Here is a 21,873-nt window from a genome sequence, read left to right on the forward strand (position 1 = left end):
TTTTCAGTACAAATAACTCATACACTACAATTCCTATCTTCACTAACTACAACTCACAACATAAACCATGTACTCTCACATTGGGGCAGATGTATTAAGCCTGAAGAAGGGATAAAGAAGTGATAAAGCGGTGATAAGTGTAAGGTGATAACGCACCAGTCAATCAGCTCCAATATGTAAACAGTTATGAGCTGATTGACTGGTGCGTTATCACCTTGCACTTATCACCGCTTTTTCACTTCTTTCTTTTTTTTAAGAATTTGTTTATTAGTGGATCAGAACACAATACAGGAATATAACTGTCAAAATCTAAAGAAGCAAAGGCAAGTGCATAAAATTGGAAAAGACAATCTAGACAGCATTTTAAATATGATCCTTTTCAAGAATTTAAGTAGAAAGGAAAAAAGAGAGAAGGAAAGAAAAGAGAGAAGAAAAAGAAAGAGTGTAGAAGTTATAGCGAAGTAGTAGTTGAGAGGGGCATAGGCAAAGACCAATAGAAGAGGAACAAAAAAGGGGAAAAGATAGGAAGTATGGATCCTCGGTGAAAGCGCTTTATCATTTCTTTATGCCTTCTCCAGGCTTAATACATCTGCCCCAATTATCTCACTAATGCAACTGAATATTTGTACTGTAAATCTTATCATATGCAATGTATAATGTCTACATAGGTAACAATCACAATTATACTGGTTATCAGCATATATAACACCACTGCCTTGCATATCGCTTCTGCAAAACAACACACCAAGCACCCAAACAGCACCCACTGCAGCCGAGTAACTCCTTTGTAGCCTAACACTCTGTGCAGTATCTCACATAGATCAGGATCTATTATACTCCCCATTTAACTATGAACAGTAATGGGCCCTACACACTTGCCGAAGTGTGTGAGCGATATATGAACTATCTCGTTCAGTACTGAACGATAAATCGTTCATATCGCTCAGTGTGTATGCACCAAAGGTGAACGATGCGCTGCCCCGCGGTCGTTCTTCGTTGGTTTTCCCTCATTAAGCATAGAAAGCCAATTTGAACGATGGTCGTTAATCGTTGAAAATGAACATCGTCCAAATTGGAAATATCGCCAAGTGTGTAGGGCCCATAAAGCCCAAAATTTGGGATTACCACAGGTGTACGTGCTCCTGATACCCGTGAAATCCAATTTAAATTAAAAAAATGGTCATGAGATTTTGCAGAGGAGGATGCTGGCAAGGGGGAAGTGGCTGCTGGGAAATGTAGTTCTCCATGCTGCTGATGTGCCCCACTCATCCTACCCCTGGTTTACAATTTACCAAAAATGCAGATTTTCCAGCGATTTTGTCCACTGGATTTAAAGAATTGCCATGTGGGAATTGAGTTTTCAAAACTAGGTTCTGGATCAAAGGGGCCTATTTACTAAGCCTTGGATGGAGATAAAAGTGGACGGAGATAAAGTACCACCCAATCAGCTCCCAACTGCCATTTTTCAAACCCAGCCTGTGACATGGCAGTTGGGAGCCGATTGGCTGGTACTTTGGGGGTCATTCCGAGTAGATCGCTAGCTGCTTTTGGTCGCAGCGCGGCGATCAGGCAAAAATTCTGCATTTCTGCGCATGCGTATGGCCCGCAGTGCGCATGCGTGAAGTACTTTCACACAAAACTATGCAGTTTTACACAAGGTCTAGCGGTGCTTTTCAGTCGCACTGCTGATCGTTGAGTGATTGACCGGAAAGAGGCGTTTCTGGGAGGTAACTGGCCGTTTTCCGGGAGTGTGCTAAAAAACGCAGGCGTGCCAGATTAAAACACAGGCGTGCGTGGAGAAACGGGGGAGTGGCTGGCCAAATGCAGGGCGTGTTTGTGACGTCAAAGCAGGAACTAAACTGTCTGAAGTGATCGCAAGGTAGGAGTAGGTTTGGAGCTACTCAGAAACGGCATGAAAATATTTGACAGCAAAACTGCTAACCCTTCGGACGCACTTCTGCTAAGCTAAGATACACTCCCAGAGGGCGGCGGCTTAGCGTTTGCACTGCTGCTAAAAGCAGCTAGCGAGCGATCAACTCGGAATTAGGGCCATTATCTCCATCCACGGCTTAGTAAACTGACCATTTGCCATAGTCACATCTGTGACTTTATGCTAATGCTAGTAATAGCCCTTCTCCTGGTGTACAGCCACGCGTCTCACTGTGCAAGAACTGGGACACCCAATTTGTGCGTCTTTAGACGCTACCATCAGTTGCACCATTGAAACTTGCACTGTATAGCCTCCTATGTGAGCGATTGAGCAATCACTTGAGCAACGTACCCAAAACACAGCCATCTTTGTGCCTCCACATAGCCACCTCCCAGTATGCTAACACCATGGGACGTATGCACAGATGAAGAAACATCGACCACTTGCGTGAATATCGGCATAGCTCCCACGACTAATAACCAGGCCCTTCGTGTTCATTGATGGATAATTGAAACACTGGATAAAAACCATAAAGTCCATTTTCTGTGTGAACTCTACAAGGTTTTTCAACGCGGGTTACAAGATTATTTCCTTCATTCCAGAGTGACAGCCGAACCTCTGTCTCTTGTGCTCTCTCTTATGTCTAATAAACTCAGAGCTTCTGCCGAAACATTTGCCACATTCGTAGCAGGCGTATTGTTTATCCGGTTTATGTACTTTCTGATGTTTGACCAGATCGGAGCTACTGACGAACCGTTTCCAACAACTAGAGCAAGGGTAGGGTTTTTCCCCTGTGTGGATTCTCTCATGTATCACAAAATCGTGTTTCCTGATGAAGCACTTACCGCACTCGGCGCAGGAAAATGGTTTGTCCCCTGTGTGAATCCGCCTATGGGAAATAAGTTCCGCGTTGCCAATGAAACTTTTACCGCACTCAGGGCAGGAATACGGTTTAACTCCAGTGTGAATTCTCTTATGTTTCACAAGGTTGGCATTCCGTGTAAAACATTTCCCACATTCCGAGCAGGAAAACCGTTTCTCCACCATGTGACTCCTCTGATGACTACAGAGAGCTAAATTATTACTAAAACATTTTCCGCATTCAGAACAAGCATGTAATTTATCTTTAGAGTGAATTATTTGATGAATAACCAGCTCTGGGTTCTGTTGAAAGCATGTACCATGATCAGAATATTGATTGTCTCCTAATGGATATATTTGGTCTTGTATGAGGTGCTCCTCACGGTCATTAGATATCGGTGGTGTCTGTCCTGTGGGGGTATAAATGTAGGAAAGATTCCCTCCATCATTTGATTCTTCCTTAATATGAGTAGCTGTATACTGTGTATGATCTGTGGGTGTATACATGTCAGTGTGTGTGATGTCTCCTTCGTCACATGACACTGATCCCCCCTTACTATCAGTAGATGTATACTGTGTATGACCCGTGGGTGTAGACATGTCAGTGTGAGGGAGATTTCCTCTGTCACATGACATTGCTTCCTCCTTAATAGGAGTAGCCATATGTTGTGTATGATCTGTGGCTGTAGACGTATCATTAACAGTGAGGTTTCCTCCATCGCAGGAAGCTGGCTTTTCAGTAACATACTGCAGACTGTTTATCATGCTTTGGTCATCTGCTGATGGATATTTTGCAGTCCCGATATGTACACCAATACTGTGATCCTCCGTCACGCTATCCAGTGAAGGTATAGGAGTATTGGATCCACCGGATATTGTAGTACATTCTGTGAAATCTGGTGAAGAGAAAAATAAGATTTTACTTACCGATAAATCTATTTCTCATAGTCCGTAGTGGATGCTGGGGACTCCGTCAGGACCATGGGGAATAGCGGCTCCGCAGGAGACAGGGCACAAAAGCAAGCTTTTAGGATCACATGGTGTGTACTGGCTCCTCCCCCTATGACCCTCCTCCAAGCCTCAGTTAGGTACTGTGCCCGGACGAGCGTACACAATAAGGAAGGATCTTGAATCCCGGGTAAGACTCATACCAGCCACACCAATCACACCGTACAACTTGTGATTTGAACCCAGTTAACAGTATGATAACAATGAAGTAGCCTCTAAAAAAGATGGCTCACAACAGTAATAACCCGATTTTTTTGTAACAATAACTATGTACAAGTAATGCAGACAATCCGCACTTGGGATGGGCGCCCAGCATCCACTACGGACTATGAGAAATAGATTTATCGGTAAGTAAAATCTTATTTTCTCTAACGTCCTAGTGGATGCTGGGGACTCCGTCAGGACCATGGGGATTATACCAAAGCTCCCAAACGGGCGGGAGAGTGCAGATGACTCTGCAGCACCGAATGAGAGAACTCCAGGTCCTCCTCAGCCAGGGTATCAAATTTGTAGAATTTAGCAAACGTGTTTGCCCCTGACCAAGTAGCTGCTCGGCAAAGTTGTAAAGCCGAGACCCCTCGGGCAGCCGCCCAAGATGAGCCCACCTTCCTTGTGGAATGGGCATTTACATATTTTGGCTGTGGCAGGCCTGCCACAGAATGTGCAAGCTGAATTGTACTACAAATCCAACGAGCAATAGTCTGCTTAGAAGCAGGAGCACCCAGCTTTTTGGGTGCCTACAATATAAACAGCAAGTCAGACTTTCTGACTCCAGCCGTCCTGGAATTATATATATATATATATATATATATATATATATATATATATATATATATATATATATATATATATATATATTTTCAGGGCCCTGACAACGTCTAGCAACTTGGAGTCCTCCAAGTCCCTAGTAGCCGCAGGCACCACAATAGGTTGTTTCAGGTGAAACGCTGACACCACCTTAGGAAGAAACTGGGGACGAGTCCGCAGTTCTGCCCTGTCCGAATGGAAAATCAAATATGGGCTTTTGTAAGACAAAGCCGCCAATTTTGACAATCGCCTGGCCGAGGCCAGGGCCAACAGCATGGTCACTTTCCATGTGAGATATTTCAAATCCACAGATTTGAGTGGTTCAAACCAATATGATTTGAGGAATCCCAACACTACGTTGAGATCCCACGGTGCCACTGGAGGCACACAAGGGCTGTATATGCAATACTCCCTTGACAAACGTCTGGACTTCAGGAACTGAAGCCAATTCTTTTTGGAAGAAAATCTATAGGGCCGAAACTTGAACCTTAATGGACCCCAATTTGAGGCTCATAGACACTCCTGTTTGCAGGAAGTGCAGAAATCGACCTAGTTGAAATTTTTTCGTGGGGCCTTCCTGGCCTCACCCACGCAACATATTTTTACCACATGTGGTGATAACGTTGTGCGGTCACCTCCTTCCTGGCTTTGACCAGGGTAGGTATGACCTCTTCCGGAATGCCTTTTCCCTTAGGATCCGGCGTTCAAACCGCCATGCCGTCAAACGCAGTCGCGGTAAGTCTTGGAACAGACAAGGTCCCTGCTGGAGCAGGTCCTTTCTTAAAGGCCGATGCCACGGTTCCTCTTGGAACAGACATGGTACTTGCTGAAAGCAAATCCCTTCTTAGCTCCCGAGGCCATTAGTCCTCTGTGAGCATCTCTTGAAGTTCCGGTTACCAAGTCCCTCTTGGCCAATCCGGAGCCACGAGTATAGTTCTTACTCCTCTATGTCTTTTAATTCTCAATACCTTGGTTATGAGAAGCAGAGGAGGGAACACATACACCGACTGTTACACCCACGGTGTTACCAGGACGTCCACAGCTATCGCCTGAAGGTCTCGTGACCTGGCGCAATACCTGTCCCATTTTTTGTTCGGGCGGGACGCCATCATGTCCACCTTTGGTCTTTCCCAACGGTTCCCAATCATGCGGAAAACTTCCCGATGAAGTTCCCACTCTCCCGGGTGGAGGTCGTGCCTGCTGAGGAAGTCTGCTTCCCAGTCGTCCACTCCCGGAATGAACACTGCTGACAGTGCTATCACATGATTTTCCGCCTAGCGAAAAATCCTTGCAGTTTTGCCACTGCCCTCCTGCTTCTTGTGCCGCCCTTTCGGTTTACGTGGGCGACTGCCGTGATGTTATCCCACTGGATCAATACCGGCTGACCTTGAAGCAGAGGTCTTGCTAAGCTTAGAGCATTATAAATTTGCTCTTAGCTCCAGTATATTTATGTGGAGAGAATTCTCCAGACTTGATCACACTCCTTGTGTGACTGCTCCCCAGCCTCTCAGGCTGGCCTCCGTGGTCACGAGCATCCAATCCTGAATGCCGAATCTGCGGCCCTCTAGAAGATGAGCACTCTGTAATCACCACAGGAGAGACACCCTTGTCCTTGGATATAGGGTTATCCGCTGATGCATCTGAAGATGCGATCCGGACCATTTGTCCAGCAGATCCCACTGAAGAGTTCTTGCGTGAAATCTGCCGAATGGAAGCGCTTCGTAATAAGCCACCATTTTTTACCAGGACTCTTGTGCAATGATGCACTGACACTTTTCCTGGTTTTAGGAGGATCCCGATTAGCTCGGATAACTCCCTGGCTTTCTCCTCTGGGAGAAACACCTTTTCCTGGACTGTGTCCAAAATCATCCCTAGGACCAGCAGACGTGTCGTCGGAACAACTGCGGTTTTGGAATATTTAGAATCCACCCGTGCTGTCGTAGAACTACTTGAGATAGTGCTACTCCGACCTCCAACTGTTCTCTGGACCTTGTTCTTATCAGGAGGTCGTCCATTTTCTTTGAAGACGAATCCTCCTTTCGGTCATTACCTTGGTAAGGACCCCGGGGTGCCTTGGACAATCCAACGGCATCGTCTTGAAACTGATAGTGACAGTTCTGTACCACGAACTTGAGGTACCCTTGGTGAGAAAAGGCAAATTTTGGGACATGGAGGTAAGCATCCCTGATGTCCCGGGACACCATATAGTCCCCTTGTTCTTTGCTATCACTGCTCTGAGTGACTCTATCTGGATTTGAACCCTTGTAAGTGTTCAAATTTTTTAGATTTAGAATAGGTCTCACCTAGCCTTCAGTACCACCATATAGTGTGGAGTAATACCCCTTTCCTTGTTGTCGGAGGGGTAATTTTATTATCACCTGCTGGGAATACAGCTTGTGAATTGTTTTCAATACTGCCTCCCTGTCGGAGGGAGACATTGGTACAGCAGACTACAGGAACCTGCGAGGGGGGAAACCTCTCGACATTCCAATCTGTACCCCTTGGATACTACTTGTAGGATCCAGGGGTCCTGTACGGTCCCAGCGTCATGCTGAGAACTTGGTAGAAGCGGTGGAGGGCTTCTGTTCCTGGGAATGGGCTGCCTGCTGCAGTCTTCTTCCCTTTCCTCTATCCCTGGGCAGATATGACTCTTATAGGGACGAAAGGACTGAGGCTGAAAAGACGGTGTCTTTTTCTGCAGAGATGTGACTTAGGGTAAAAAACGGTGGATTTTCCAGCAGTTGCCCTGGCCACCAGGTCCCATGGACCGACCCCAAATAACTCCTCCCCTTTATACGGCAATACATCTTTGTGCCGTTTGGAATCTGCATCACCTGACCACTGTCGTGTCCATAAACATCTTCTTGCAGATATGGACATCGCATTTACTCTTGATGCCAGAGTGCAAATATCCCTCTGCGCATCTCGCATATATAGAAATGCATCCTTTAAATGCTCTATAGTCAATAAAATACTGTCCCTGTCAAAGGTATCAATATTTTTAATCAGGGAATCCGACCAAGCCACCTCAGCTCTGCACATCCAGGCTGAGGCGATCGCTGGTCGCAGTATAACACCAGCATGTGTGTGTATACTTTTTAGGATATTTTTCAGCTTCCTATCAGCTGGCTCCTTAAGTACGGCCCTATCCGTAGATGGTACCGCCACTTGTTCTGATAAGCGTGTGAGCGCCTTATCCACCCTGAGGGGTGTTTCCCACCGCGCCTTAACTTCTGGCGGGAAAGGGTATACCGCCAATAATTTTCTATCGGGGGAAACCCACGCATCATCACACACTTCATTTAATTTATCTGATTCAGGAAAAACTACAGGTAGTTTTTTCACCTCACACATAATACCCTTTTTTGTGGTACTTGGAGTATCAGAAATATGTAACACCTCCTTCATTGCCCTTAACGTGTGGCCCTAAAAGAAAATACGTTTGTTTCTTCACCGTCGACACTGAAATCAGTGTCCGTGTCTGGGTCTGTGTCGACCGACTGAGGTAAATGGGCATTTTACAGCCCCTGACGGTGTTTGAGACGCCTGGACAGATACTAATTTGTTCGCCGGCCCTCTCATGTCGTCAACCGGCTTGCAGCGTGTTGACATTGTCACGTAATTTCCATAAATAAGCCATCCATTCCGGTGTCGACTCCCTAGAGAGTGACATCACCATTACAGGCAATTTGCTCCGCCTCCTCACCAATATTTTCCTCATACATGTCGACACACACGTACCGACATACAGCACACACATAGGGAATGCTCTGATAGAGGACAGGACCCACTAGCCCTTTGGGGAGACAGAGGGAGAGTTTGCCAGCACACACCAAAAGCGCTATAAATGTATATAAACAACCCTAGAAGGTGTTGTTTACTATATATGCGCTCTTAATATATAAATATCGCCAATTTATGCCCCCCTTCTCTTTGTTACCCTGTTTCTGTAGTGCAGTGCAGGGGAGAGTCCTGGGAGCCTTCCTCACCAGCGTAGCTGAGCAGGAAAATGGCGCTGAGTGCTGAGGAGAATAAGCTCCGCCCCTTTTCCGGCGGGCTTCTTCTCCCGGTTTTTAATAAACTGGTCTGGGTTAAAATACATACATATAGCCTTAATGGCTATATGTGATGTATTTATTTTGCCACTAAAGGTAATTATATTGCTGCCCAGGGCGCCCCCAGCAGCGCCCTGCACCCTCCGTGACTGAGTCAGTGAGCCGTGTGACAACAATGGCGCACAGCTGCAGTGCTGTGCGCTACCTTCATGAAGACTGTGGAGTCTTCTGCCGCCTGTTTTCCGGACCTCCGTTCTGCCGTCTCTTCAGCGTCTGTAAGGGGGATCGGCGGCGCGGCTCCGGGACGAACCCCAGGCTGACCTGTGTTCCGACTCCCTCTGGAGCTAAGTGTCCAGTAGCCTAAGACTCCAATCCATCCTGCACGCAGGTGAGTTGGAAATCTCTCCCCTAAGTCCCTCGATGCAGTGATCCTGTTGCCAGCAGGAATCACTGAGATTGAAACCTAAAAAAAAACTTTTCTAAACAGCTCTTTAGGAGAGCCACCTAGATTGCACCCTCTCGGACGGGCACAAAAACCTAACTGAGGCTTGGAGGAGGGTCATAGGGGGAGGAGCCAGTACACACCATGTGATCCTAAAAGCTTGCTTTTGTGCCCTGTCTCCTGCGGAGCCGCTATTCCCCATGGTCCTGACGGAGTCCCCAGCATCCACTAGGACGTTAGAGAAAACACATTGCAGTTAGATTATATCAGCACCAGAATAATAAAGCGGAGGAAAGGCTCCTGCAAGAGACGTTCCTTCACAATGCAGGTTTTTTTTGTCTCTGGATCTAGAGGCTGCCTGCAATATACATGTCTTTGTCTAGAGGGGTATACGTTCAAGATGCCAGCAGTCAGAATCCTGACCAGGTCAACATCCCGATGCTGGAATCTCGGCAGCCGGGATACCGAAGGTAAGTTGGGGTTGGCGGGGATGTGTGTGTGTGTGTGTGTGTGTGTGTTATTGTGGTGGCCGGGGGTTGCTGTGAGGTGGGCAGTGAAAGGGGCAGTGGGTGCTGTGAGAGGGTCAGTGAGTGCTCTCAGTTGGACAGTGAGTGTTGTTAGGGAGGCAGTGAGGGGGGCAGTGTCTGCTGCGGGGGGCAGTGGGTGCTCTCAGTGGATTGTGAGTGTTAGGGAGGAAGTGAGGGGGTCAGTGAGCGCTGTGAGGTGGACAGCGAGTGTTGTTAGGGAGGTAGTGAGGGGGTTAGTGTGTGCCGTGAGAGGATCAGTGTGTGCTGTGGGGGGCAGTGAGCGCTGTGAGGTGGACAGTGAGTGTTAGGGAGGTAGTGAGGGGGGCAATGTGTGCTGTGAGAGGGTCAGTGAGCGCTCTGAAGTGGATAGTGAGTGTTGTAAGGAAGCCAGTGAGGGGATCAGTTTGTGTGCTGTGGGGGTCAGTGAGTGCTGTGAGGGGGTCAGTGAGTGCTCTGATGTGGCTAGTGAGTGTTATTATGGAGGTAGTGAGGGGGTCAGTGAGCGCTGTGAGGTGGACAATGAGTATTGTTAGGGAGGTAGTGAGGGGGGCAGTGTGTACTGTGGGGGGCAGTGAGTACTGTGAGGGGGACAGTGAGTGTTGTTAGGGAGGTAGTGAGGGGAGCAGTGGGTGCTGTGGGGGGCACTGAGTGCTGTGAGAGGGTCAGTGAGTGCTCTGAGGTGGATAGTGAGTGTTGGTACGTAGGTAGTGAGGGGGACACTGTGTACTATGGGGGGATAGTGAGTGCTGTGAGAGGGTCAGTGAGTGCTCTGAGGTGGATAGTGAGTGTTGTTAGGGAAGTAGTGAGGGGGGCAATGTGTGCTGTGGGTGGCAGTGAGTGCTCTGAGGTGGATAGTGAGTGTTGTTAGGGAGGTAGTGAGGGGGTCAGTGTGTACTGTGGGGGGCAGTGAGTACTGTGAGGGGGATAGTGAGTGTTGTTAGGGAAGTAGTGAGGGGGGCAATGTGTACTGTGGGTGGCAGTGAGTGCTCTGAGGTGGATAGTGAGTGTTGTTAGGGAGGTAGTGAGGGGGTCAGTGTGTACTGTGGGGGGGGCAGTGAGTACTGTGAGAGGGATAGTGAGTGTTGTTAGGGAGGTAGTGAGGGGGTCAGCGTGTACTGTGGGGGCAGTGAGTGCTCTGAGGTGGATAGTGAGTGTTGTTAGGGAGGTAGTGAGGGGGTCAGTGTGTACTGTGGGGGGCAGTGAGTACTGTGAGGGGGATAGTGAGTGTTGTTAGGGAGGTAGTGAGGGGGTCAGTGTGTACTGTGGGGGGCAGTGAGTGCTCTGAGGTGGATAGTGAGTGTTGTTAGGGAGGTAGTCAGTGTGTACTGTGGGGGGCAGTGAGTGCTCTGAGGTGGATAGTGAGTGTTGTTAGGGAGGTAGTCAGTGTGTACTGTGGGGGGCAGTGAGTACTGTGAGGGGGATAGTGAGTGTTGTTAGGGAGGTAGTGAGGGAGGCAGTGGGTGCTGTAGGGGGCACTGAGTGCTGTGAGAGGGTCAGTGAGTGCTCTGAGGTGGATAGTGAGTGTTGGTACGTAGGTAGTGAGGGGGACACTGTGTACTATGGGGGGATAGTGAGTGCTGTGAGGGGGTCAGTGAGTGCTGTGAGGTGGCTAAGGAGTGTTGTTAAGGAGGTAGTGAGGGGGTCAGTGTGTACTGTGGGGGGCAGTGAGTACTGTGAGGGGGACAGTGAGTGTTGTTAGGGAGGTAGTGAGGGGGTCAGTAAGTGCTGTGGGGGGCACTGAGTGCTGTGAGAGGGTCAGTGAGTGCTCTGAGGTGGATAGTGAGTGTTGGTACGTAGGTAGTGAGGGGGACATTGTGTACTATGGGGGGATAGTGAGTGCTGTGAGGGGGTCAGTGAGTGCTCTGAGGTGGATAAGGAGTGTTGTTAGGGAAGTAGTGAGGGGGGCAATGTGTGCTGTGGGTGGCAGTGAGTGCTGTGAGAGGGTCAGTGAGTGCTCTGAGGTGGATAGTGAGTGTTGTTAGGGAGGTAGTGAGGGGGTCAGTGTGTACTGTGGGGGACAGTGAGTACTGTGAGAGGGATAGTGAGTGTTGTTAGGGAGGTAGTGAGGGGGTCAGTGTGTACTGTGGGGGCAGTGAGTACTGTGAGGGGGATAGTGAGTGTTGTTAGGGAGGTAGTGAGGGGGTCAGTGTATACTGTGGGGGCAGTGAGTACTGTGAGGGGGATAGTGAGTGTTGTTAGGGAGGTAGTGAGGGGGTCAGCGTGTACTGTGGGGGTCAGTGAGTACTGTGAGGTGTATAAGGAGTGTTGTTAGGGAAGTAGTGAGGGGGTCAGTGTGTACTGTGGGGGACAGTGAGTACTGTGAGGGGGATAGTAAGTGTTGTTAGGGAGGTAGTGAGGGGGTCAGTGTGTACTGTGGGGGACAGTGAGTACTGTGAGGGGGATAGTGAGTGTTGTTAGGGAGGTAGTGAGGGGGTCAGTGTGTACTGTGGGGGCAGTGAGTACTGTGAGGGGGATAGTGAGTGTTGTTAGGGAGGTAGTGAGGGGGTCAGTGTGTACTGTGGGGGGCAGTGAGTACTGTGAGGGGGATAGTGAGTGTTGTTAGGGAGGTATTGAGGGGGTCAGTGTGTACTGTGGGGGCAGTGAGTACTGTGAGGGGGATAGTGAGTGTTGTTAGGGAGGTAGTGAGGGGGTCAGTGTGTACTGTGGGGGACAGTGAGTACTGTGAGGGGGATAGTGAGTGTTGTTAGGGAGGTAGTGAGGGGGTCAGTGTGTACTGTGGGGGACAGTGAGTACTGTGAGGGGGATAGTGAGTGTTGTTAGGGAGGTAGTGAGGGGGTCAGTGTGTACTGTGGGGGGGCAGTGAGTGTTGTTAGGGAGGTAGTGAGGGGGTCAGTGTGTACTGTGGGGGGGCAGTGAGTACTGTGAGGGGGATAGTGAGTGTTGTTAGGGAGGTAGTGAGGGGGTCAGCGTGTACTGTGGGGGTCAGTGAGTGCTGTGAGGTGTATAAGGAGTATTGTTAGGGAGGTAGTGAGGGGGTCAGCGTGTACTGTGGGGGGCAGTGAGTACTGTGAGGGGGATAGTGAGTGTTGTTAGGGAGGTAGTGAGGGGGTCAGCGTGTACTGTGGGGGTCAGTGAGTGCTGTGAGGTGTATAAGGAGTGTTGTTAGGGAAGTAGTGAGGGGGCAATGAGTGCTGTGGGTGGCAGTGAGTACTGTGAGGGGGATAGTGAGTGTTGTTAGGGAGGTAGTGAGGGGGTCAGCGTGTACTGTGGGGGTCAGTGAGTGCTGTGAGGTGTATAAGGAGTGTTGTTAGGGAGGTAGTGAGGGGGATAGTGAGTGCTGTGAGGGGGTCAGTGAGTGCTGTGAGGTGGATAAGGAGTGTTGTTAAGGAGGTAGTGAGGGGGTCAGTGTGTACTGTGGGGGGCAGTGAGTACTGTGAGGGGGATAGTGAGTGTTGTTAGGGAGGTAGTGAGGGGGTCAGTGTGTACTGTGGGGGACAGTGAGTACTGTGAGGGGGATAGTGAGTGTTGTTAGGGAGGTAGTGAGGGGGTCAGTGTGTACTGTGGGGGGGGCAGTGAGTGTTGTTAGGGAGGTAGTGAGGGGGTCAGTGTGTACTGTGGGGGGGCAGTGAGTACTGTGAGGGGGATAGTGAGTGTTGTTAGGGAGGTAGTGTGGGGGTCAGCGTGTACTGTGGGGGTCAGTGAGTGCTGTGAGGTGTATAAGGAGTATTGTTAGGGAGGTAGTGAGGGGGTCAGCGTGTACTGTGGGGGGCAGTGAGTACTGTGAGGGGGATAGTGAGTGTTGTTAGGGAGGTAGTGAGGGGGTCAGCGTGTACTGTGGGGGTCAGTGAGTGCTGTGAGGTGTATAAGGAGTGTTGTTAGGGAAGTAGTGAGGGGGCAATGAGTGCTGTGGGTGGCAGTGAGTACTGTGAGGGGGATAGTGAGTGTTGTTAGGGAGGTAGTGAGGGGGTCAGCGTGTACTGTGGGGGTCAGTGAGTGCTGTGAGGTGTATAAGGAGTGTTGTTAGGGAGGTAGTGAGGGGGTCAGTGTGTACTGTGGGGGGCAGTGAGTACTGTGAGGGGGACAGTGAGTGTTGTTAGGGAGGTAGTGAGGGGGTCAGTAAGTGCTGTGGGGGGCACTGAGTGCTGTGAGAGGGTCAGTGAGTGCTCTGAGGTGGATAGTGAGTGTTGGTACGTAGGTAGTGAGGGGGACATTGTGTACTATGGGGGGATAGTGAGTGCTGTGAGGGGGTCAGTGAGTGCTCTGAGGTGGATAAGGAGTGTTGTTAGGGAAGTAGTGAGGGGGGCAATGTGTGCTGTGGGTGGCAGTGAGTGCTGTGAGAGGGTCAGTGAGTGCTCTGAGGTGGATAGTGAGTGTTGTTAGGGAGGTAGTGAGGGGGTCAGTGTGTACTGTGGGGGACAGTGAGTACTGTGAGGGGGATAGTGAGTGTTGTTAGGGAAGTAGTGAGGGGGTCAGTGTGTACTGTGGGGGACAGTGAGTACTGTGAGGGGGATAGTGAGTGTTGTTAGGGAGGTAGTGAGGGGGTCAGTGTGTACTGTGGGGGCAGTGAGTACTGTGAGGGGGATAGTGAGTGTTGTTAGGGAGGTAGTGAGGGGGTCAGTGTGTACTGTGGGGGCAGTGAGTACTGTGAGGGGGATAGTGAGTGTTGTTAGGGAGGTAGTGAGGGGGTCAGCGTGTACTGTGGGGGTCAGTGAGTGCTGTGAGGTGTATAAGGAGTGTTGTTAGGGAAGTAGTGAGGGGGTCAGTGTGTACTGTGGGGGACAGTGAGTACTGTGAGGGGGATAGTAAGTGTTGTTAGGGAGGTAGTGAGGGGGTCAGTGTGTACTGTGGGGGACAGTGAGTACTGTGAGGGGGATAGTGAGTGTTGTTAGGGAGGTAGTGAGGGGGTCAGTGTGTACGGTGGGGGCAGTGAGTACTGTGAGGGGGATAGTGAGTGTTGTTAGGGAGGTAGTGAGGGGGTCAGTGTGTACTGTGGGGGGCAGTGAGTACTGTGAGGGGGATAGTGAGTGTTGTTAGGGAGGTATTGAGGGGGTCAGTGTGTACTGTGGGGGCAGTGAGTACTGTGAGGGGGATAGTGAGTGTTGTTAGGGAGGTAGTGAGGGGGTCAGTGTGTACTGTGGGGGACAGTGAGTACTGTGAGGGGGATAGTGAGTGTTGTTAGGGAGGTAGTGAGGGGGTCAGTGTGTACTGTGGGGGACAGTGAGTACTGTGAGGGGGATAGTGAGTGTTGTTAGGGAGGTAGTGAGGGGGTCAGTGTGTACTGTGGGGGGGCAGTGAGTGTTGTTAGGGAGGTAGTGAGGGGGTCAGTGTGTACTGTGGGGGGGCAGTGAGTACTGTGAGGGGGATAGTGAGTGTTGTTAGGGAGGTAGTGAGGGGGTCAGCGTGTACTGTGGGGGTCAGTGAGTGCTGTGAGGTGTATAAGGAGTGTTGTTAGGGAGGTAGTGAGGGGGTCAGTGTGTACTGTGGGGGGGCAGTGAGTACTGTGAGGGGGATAGTGAGTGTTGTTAGGGAGGTAGTGAGGGGGTCAGCGTGTACTGTGGGGGTCAGTGAGTGCTGTGAGGTGTATAAGGAGTATTGTTAGGGAGGTAGTGAGGGGGTCAGCGTGTACTGTGGGGGGCAGTGAGTACTGTGAGGGGGATAGTGAGTGTTGTTAGGGAGGTAGTGAGGGGGTCAGCGTGTACTGTGGGGGTCAGTGAGTGCTGTGAGGTGTATAAGGAGTGTTGTTAGGGAAGTAGTGAGGGGGCAATGAGTGCTGTGGGTGGCAGTGAGTACTGTGAGGGGGATAGTGAGTGTTGTTAGGGAGGTAGTGAGGGGGTCAGCGTGTACTGTGGGGGTCAGAGAGTGCTGTGAGGTGTATAAGGAGTGTTGTTAGGGAGGTAGTGAGGGGGTCAGTGTGTACTGTGGGGGGCAGTGAGTACTGTGAGGGGGATAGTGAGTGTTGTTAGGGAGGTAGTGAGGGGGTCAGCGTGTACTGTGGGGGTCAGTGAGTGCTGTGAGGTGTATAAGGAGTGTTGTTAGGGAAGTAGTGAGGGGGCAATGAGTGCTGTGGGTGGCAGTGAGTACTGTGAGGGGGATAGTGAGTGTTGTTAGGGAGGTAATGAGGGGGTCAGTGTGTACTGTGGGGGGCAGTGAGTACTGTGAGGTGGATAGTGAGTGTTAGGGAGGTAGTGAGGGGGTCAGTGTGTACTGTGGGGGACAGTGAGTACTGTGAGGGGGATAGTGAGTGTTGTTAGGGAGGTAGTGAGGGGGTCAGTGTGTACTGTGGGGGACAGTGAGTACTGTGAGGGGGATAGTGAGTGTTGTTAGGGAGGTAGTGAGGGGGTCAGTAAGTGCTGTTAGGGTACAGTAAGGGGGTCAATGTTTTATGTAAGGATATCCATTTACAGTGAGTAAAAGAGATAAACAGCTCTCACCAATGCAATACACATCCAATTTACAGGGCTAAACCCTTGTTTAAGAACATGTCACAAACTGTGGAAAGACAGCACAGTACAGTTCTCCTCTGGCCATACTATAATAAACCATTTACACAAACTGTATCATAGTTAAAACCTCTCTTACCCAGGGATGTGGTGGGCTGGCGACTCTCCATATTCATGTGCAGATCCTTGTGTCTTTTCAAATATTGCCAGACCTATAGTTGGAAACAAAGGGGCAAATGTATTAAAAGTCGTTACGGGTGGGAAGCGGTATCAACACATGTTATGTACACTAATACCACTCTCCCCCCCCCCCCCCCCCCACCCCCACCCCATGTATTAATGCAATAGTGTGTGCCCCTGTCATTATCACCCGATGTGCAAGGCAATGTAAGAACGGTCAGCTGCACTGAACGTCCGGCACCTATCGATTTCGACAGCTGCAGGTGTCCATGCCCAAAGTTGTCCCTGGCTGTGGCGGGTGCAGGATCCGGGGTGCGTATGCGGGATAATAGCAGGATCCCGCGCATGTACAGTGGAGCCGGCAGGGAGACACAGCGCATCAGCACTAAGACGATGCGCTGTGTGCTCAGATGGGAATCGCCGGGGGGATCTTGTCAATCTACATTCCTGCTTCGTCACGGTAACGAGGCAAAGCAGGAAAGGCTATGGCGACTCAATCCGTCACAATACATCTGCCCCAAAGAATAATAGTTATCACTCAGACACCTCCCCTGGTGTTACTGTATAATGGCCCTTTCCCAGTAGTCACCTCTCCAGTCAGCAGATGAACAATCTTGTTGCTGAGTTCTAGAATCTTGTGATCATTTCTGTTCTCATTTATCAAAGAATGAGGTGGAGGTTCCATTACGCTGATCTGGGTTCGACTCAGTCCCACTGACACACCAGGACTGCTGCTGGCTCTCACATGCTCATCAGATGTTTTCTTCACTACTGTATAATCCTGTGAATTGATAAAGACATCTATAGGATATAGTATATCTAGTCATATTCTACAGGTCAACCTTAAAGATATGATGCCACTATGACATTTCCACCATTCCCCAATTTTCCACTCAGACCCTTCACAGAATGACTCAATTCTCCAGTCAGGTCTCTGTTTTATTAATGAGAGAGAGGTCAGTACAACATTCCCAGAACATCTCACCTCCCTAGTCAGGTCCCTGGGTTAGTAATAGAGATAACAGTGATGTCACTATGACACTCCCCAGACTCCTTCACCTCCCCAGTCAGGCCCCTGTGTTAGTACTAGAGATAAGAGTGATGTCACTGTGACACTCCCAGACTCCCTCACCTCCTCAGTCAGGTACCAGTGTTAATAATAATGATACGAGTGATGTCACTGTGACACTCCCAGACTCCCTCACCTCTCCATTCAGCAGACAAATGAACTCCAGGGTGAGATTTAATATCCTCTCTGTCATATGTCGGTCATCATCCATTCTCAGACAGAATCTCTAGAGTTATTTCTACCTTACAGAGGGATTTCACCTTCACCAGGCCCACAGGTCAATCTAGAAATAGACTAATAGTAGCAATTAAGTTTAGTAAAAAAAAATCCTGTCCATAACAAACTAACAAAGATTCATATCCTACGAGGCACTTCTAGGAAAGTATTTGTAGTTTGTTAATAGATAGATAGATAGATATTGATTCAATTGCAGCGCGTGCCCCCTGCTGGGCGTCTGTGCGTCTATCAGAGCTATACAATTGTTGCTCCGATCAAAAGCCCATTAGCCGACAGCTCCAGGTTTAGCCACACAAAATGGTAAACTCGTCTAAAGTTCTCATAAGGGCATCTTAAAGTCTGGGTTTGGGCTCTTTGGGTGCCCAGACTACAGACTTTTCACACATTTTTTCTCACACCTCCAGGGTGCGAGATAAATTATGTGTGTCGCGGCTAATAGGCGCCTGATCGGAGCCACAATTGAAAAGCTCCAATAGACGACCATTCGTTTAGACTACTGATTCCCAAACTCAGTCCTCAAGGACCCCCAACAGTTGACGTTTTCCAGGTCTCCTCACAGAATCCCAATTGAAATAATTAGCTCCACCTGTGGATCTTTTAAACTGTGTCAGTGAGGAATGAGCACACCTGTGCACCTGCAGGGTGACCTGGAAAATGTGTCATTGAGGAATGAGTACACCTGTGCACCTGCTGGGTGACCTGGGAAATGTGTGAGTGAGTACCGAGTACACCTGTGCACCTGCTGGGTTACCTGGGAAATGTTTCAGTGAGGAATGAGCACACCTGTGTACCTGTTGGGTAACCTGGGAAATGTGTCCGTGAGGAATGAGTACACCTGTGCACCTGCTGGGTGACCTGGAAAACATGAACTGTTGGGGGGGCGGTCCTAGAGGACTGAGTTTGGGAACCACTGGTTTAGACAGCCAGCAGGGGACATGCGCCAAAATCGAACAGCCACCTTAGTGTTCATTTCTAAAGTGTTCCCAGACAGACTGAGAGGTGGCCGGGGTGTAACCAATACCTTATCACTATCTCTAACCAGCTGCCTGCCCCTGGCTATTATGCTGGAAAGAGGACTCGCTTCCCTAAGAGGTTCTTTAGAACACTCAGGTAACGCAGACAGAAACCATACAGTATGTATTTTATGTAACAGAGTTACACTCCGAATGTCTAAATCACACATTTATAAATGCCAGATGAGATACCTTGACTAAGGCCCCAGGTACCAAAGGCTAAGGTAGGGGGGCCCCAGGTACCAAAAGCTAATGTAGGGAGCCCCATGTACCAAAGGCTAACGTAGGGGGGCCCTAACAAGGTCTTAGGTCCAAGAATAGAAGCACGGATCTTCACAGTAATACAATACACAGCAGAGTAACTGACAGAGGGGTCTATTCATGAAGCAGTGAAAAGTGTGGAGAAGTTGCCCAATGGCAACCAATCAGCTGCTATGTACAATTTTAAAGAGTGGACTTTATAAATGTTACCTCAACACTGATTGGTTGCCATGGGCAACTTGTCCACTGGCTCACTTATCCACTCTTTTCACTGCTTTGTGAATAGACCCCAGAGTATCACCTCGGTCACTCCAGAACCTGATAATCCCCTGCTTGTCATCCATTTCCCAACCTGTTATTTTCATTTATGAGAGACCCTGCGATTTATGGGCAATATAGCTGCTAGATTTACACTAGCAACTAGTCTTAAGGCAAAAAGCAACCTGGCGGCTATCTCGCCAAAATCGCACCGGTGCCTGCGCATTATCGCGAGACATCAGTGCGTGTTCAGCAGGTCACAAAAATGCCAAACGGGATCACTGGAAACAGCAAAAATGACACTATTATTTGTCGATAACCAGGTGTCTGTCCGAAAAATTGTGACACCTCTGCTCATTTCCAGGCCACCTTTGCCCCTACATTAGTCTATATAACCCTTCCCACCCTACTGCTTGTGCTGATTGGTCCTCTTCCCTTTTCCTATTATATTTACTTGTCTCCCTCCATCTCTTGCCTTCATTCATTGCAGAACATTCTCTTATGGCCAAATTGCTGAGCAGATCATTCTGTTTTACAGATTTCGGTGTAAGCTATTGTTAAGCTGCTCTCCACGCAGACTTTTTTGTTACAGTATCTTTAATACACATTTGCAGAGAATTCATAAAACATACTGATACATAATGACACTGATACTATGTGGAATAAAAAAAACAACATAAGAGAAACACGTGCAGCATTTTAAAGCAAATGTATCAAGATATAAGTTATATATATATATATATATATATATATATATTAGTAGTAATGATACCTCTGTCCTCTGTCCTTCCCAGTTACATGGGCAGTAGCGATGTCTCCTCTCATGCGGTTTCTGAAGCCCACCTGAATGAGCCGGATGTTGATATCCGGAAAAGTAAATGTGACAAGATCAATTGTTACTACTTCTGGCGAACCAGGGAACCACCAAGGGCTTCGCTTGCGCTCATGTGAATGGAACTGCAGACGAATGATCCCAGGGAGATAATAGCTAGAACTCTATCCGGACTGTGGAACGCACAACGCGGAAGTTTGGTGGGACGCACAAAGCGGAAGTATGGTGGAACGCCCAACAGGGAAGTGAGTTTTCCTGTAATTAGTGCACTTAGTAGACAATAAGATGATTTATTTCCCCATTGACAGTGATGTCATGTAAATGATGTTGCCATAGCTTGGACACTTTATACAGGAGCTGATTCTGAATAAACATTATACAGAGGGATAGTAGATGCTGGATTTAAAGACAGGGGATCTGGGATCAATCAAATAATGGGTGTATTTGATACATTAGAATTGTGACGTTATCTGTGTATCGTCTTTTAGTTTTATGTTTTTTTAAATAAAAAAACTATAAACTATATGGTGGATGCCATTTGCTGAGGTGTCTTTTGCTTTAATAAAATCAAATTGATATCTGATCTGAATGTTTTCTTTAGCTGGTTAACTTATTTTATGAATTACTAGCTGAATACCCGTGTTTCTCTACGGGATGAGGATGGTAAATTAGAATTATAGTTGTTCATTAATTTACGTTGTTTGGAGATCTAGTATAAATATAGGCATATCTTGTTTCCCTGGGATGGCGGTCATTAGGTCGACATGAGTTAGGTCGACATACATTGGGTCGACCACGTTTGGACGACATGCATTATGTCGACATGATCACTATGTTGACATGGTAATTATGTTGACATGTACTAGGTCGACATGGAAAATGTTCAACATGAGATTTTCACAATTTTTTTCCATTTTTTTAACCTTTTTCATACTTAACGATCCACGTGGACTACAATGACCCACTTTTCTGTAGTGGCCGGACCCCTTTTTGGTCCCCCAAGGTATCCTGCTCTTCCCACTATACAGCTCTCAGTCTGTGGCTTCCTGCTGCCTCCATACCCCTCCTCACATGTCAGTGCCCCAGTGAAATTATTGATTTATTTAGTTTCTTATATAACGCAGCACATTATGCATCTCCTGATATACTCTGTGCTGCTGGGGGACCCTGCTACTTCCACTGTATAACTCTCAGTGTGTGGGTTCATGCAGTAGCGGATCTTGCCACGGGCAAGCAGGACTTTTGCTCGGGCCGCCGCCTTCCGGAGGGTGCCGGTGCCATCCAGAGGGCGCCGCATCATGGCAAGATCCGCCACTGTGCCCGCCCCCCCCCCCCCCCCTCCCAGCTGGTCCCCCGCTGTGAGGGAACCAGACGCTACGCGTCTAGTTTCCCTTTGTGGAGAGAACCTTTGCTGTGCTGTGCGCGATGACGTCATCACGCGCCGCACAGCATTGTGGCACAGACGCTAGGGGTCATAATTGACTTCTAGTGTCTATGCATCCGAGGAGAGGAGAGGAGCGGCGCCGGCGGAGGTCTGGAATCAGGAGCGGGATGTAAGTCTACTTTTTTTCCCCTTTTTTTTCAGCAGCGCTACAAATGGGGGCGTAACTGACCACGCCCCCATATTAAGCCATGCCCCTAACGTGGTTTTTTTTTGCCCGGGGCGCCACAAGGGCAAGAACCGGCCCTGGGTTCATGCTACCCACATTCCCCTCCGTACATCATCTCACTACCAACTTTACATGCAGCCCTATCGTCACTGACATATCATGCATGTCTTGATATAGTCCGTGCTGCTAGCCCACCCCTAGGGGTGCCAGTGGTGTGTTACCCCCACAGTTTTTGTTCCCAGAGTGTAAGTCATATGTGTACCAAGTTTGGTGTAAATTGTTCCAGGCATACCAGAGTTATGCTGTCTGCTGAAATACTCTGTGCTGCTGCCTCACCGCTAGGGGTGTATTACCTCCACAGTGTTTGTTCCCAGATTGTAAA

The 21,873-nt window shown here is 48.9% G+C and overlaps 1 protein-coding gene across 2 annotated transcripts; it reads right to left on the minus strand.

Annotated features, from left to right (window-relative positions):
• Positions 1-232: 232 nt before the first annotated feature.
• On the minus strand, positions 233-20,102 carry LOC135054844 (oocyte zinc finger protein XlCOF7.1-like). 2 transcript variants are annotated; one of them, XM_063958240.1, is made up of 5 exons: positions 19,822-20,101; positions 17,417-17,574; positions 16,801-16,992; positions 16,171-16,243; positions 233-3,687 (listed from the first exon to the last, which is right to left on the minus strand). In XM_063958240.1, exons 2-5 carry the CDS (start codon positions 17,489-17,491, stop codon positions 2,507-2,509), a joined length of 1,521 nt encoding a protein of 506 aa, XP_063814310.1. In that variant the 5' UTR covers positions 17,492-17,574; positions 19,822-20,101; the 3' UTR covers positions 233-2,506. The 2 variants fall into 2 exon arrangements, with proteins under 2 accessions (XP_063814310.1, XP_063814311.1); XM_063958241.1 differs by lacking the exon at positions 17,417-17,574 and having other exon boundaries at positions 19,822-20,102.
• Positions 20,103-21,873: the final 1,771 nt, after the last annotated feature.

The sequence above is a fragment of the Pseudophryne corroboree genome, chromosome 3 (genome assembly GCF_028390025.1).
Source record: "Pseudophryne corroboree isolate aPseCor3 chromosome 3, aPseCor3.hap2, whole genome shotgun sequence".
Taxonomy (NCBI): Eukaryota; Metazoa; Chordata; class Amphibia; order Anura; family Myobatrachidae; genus Pseudophryne; species Pseudophryne corroboree.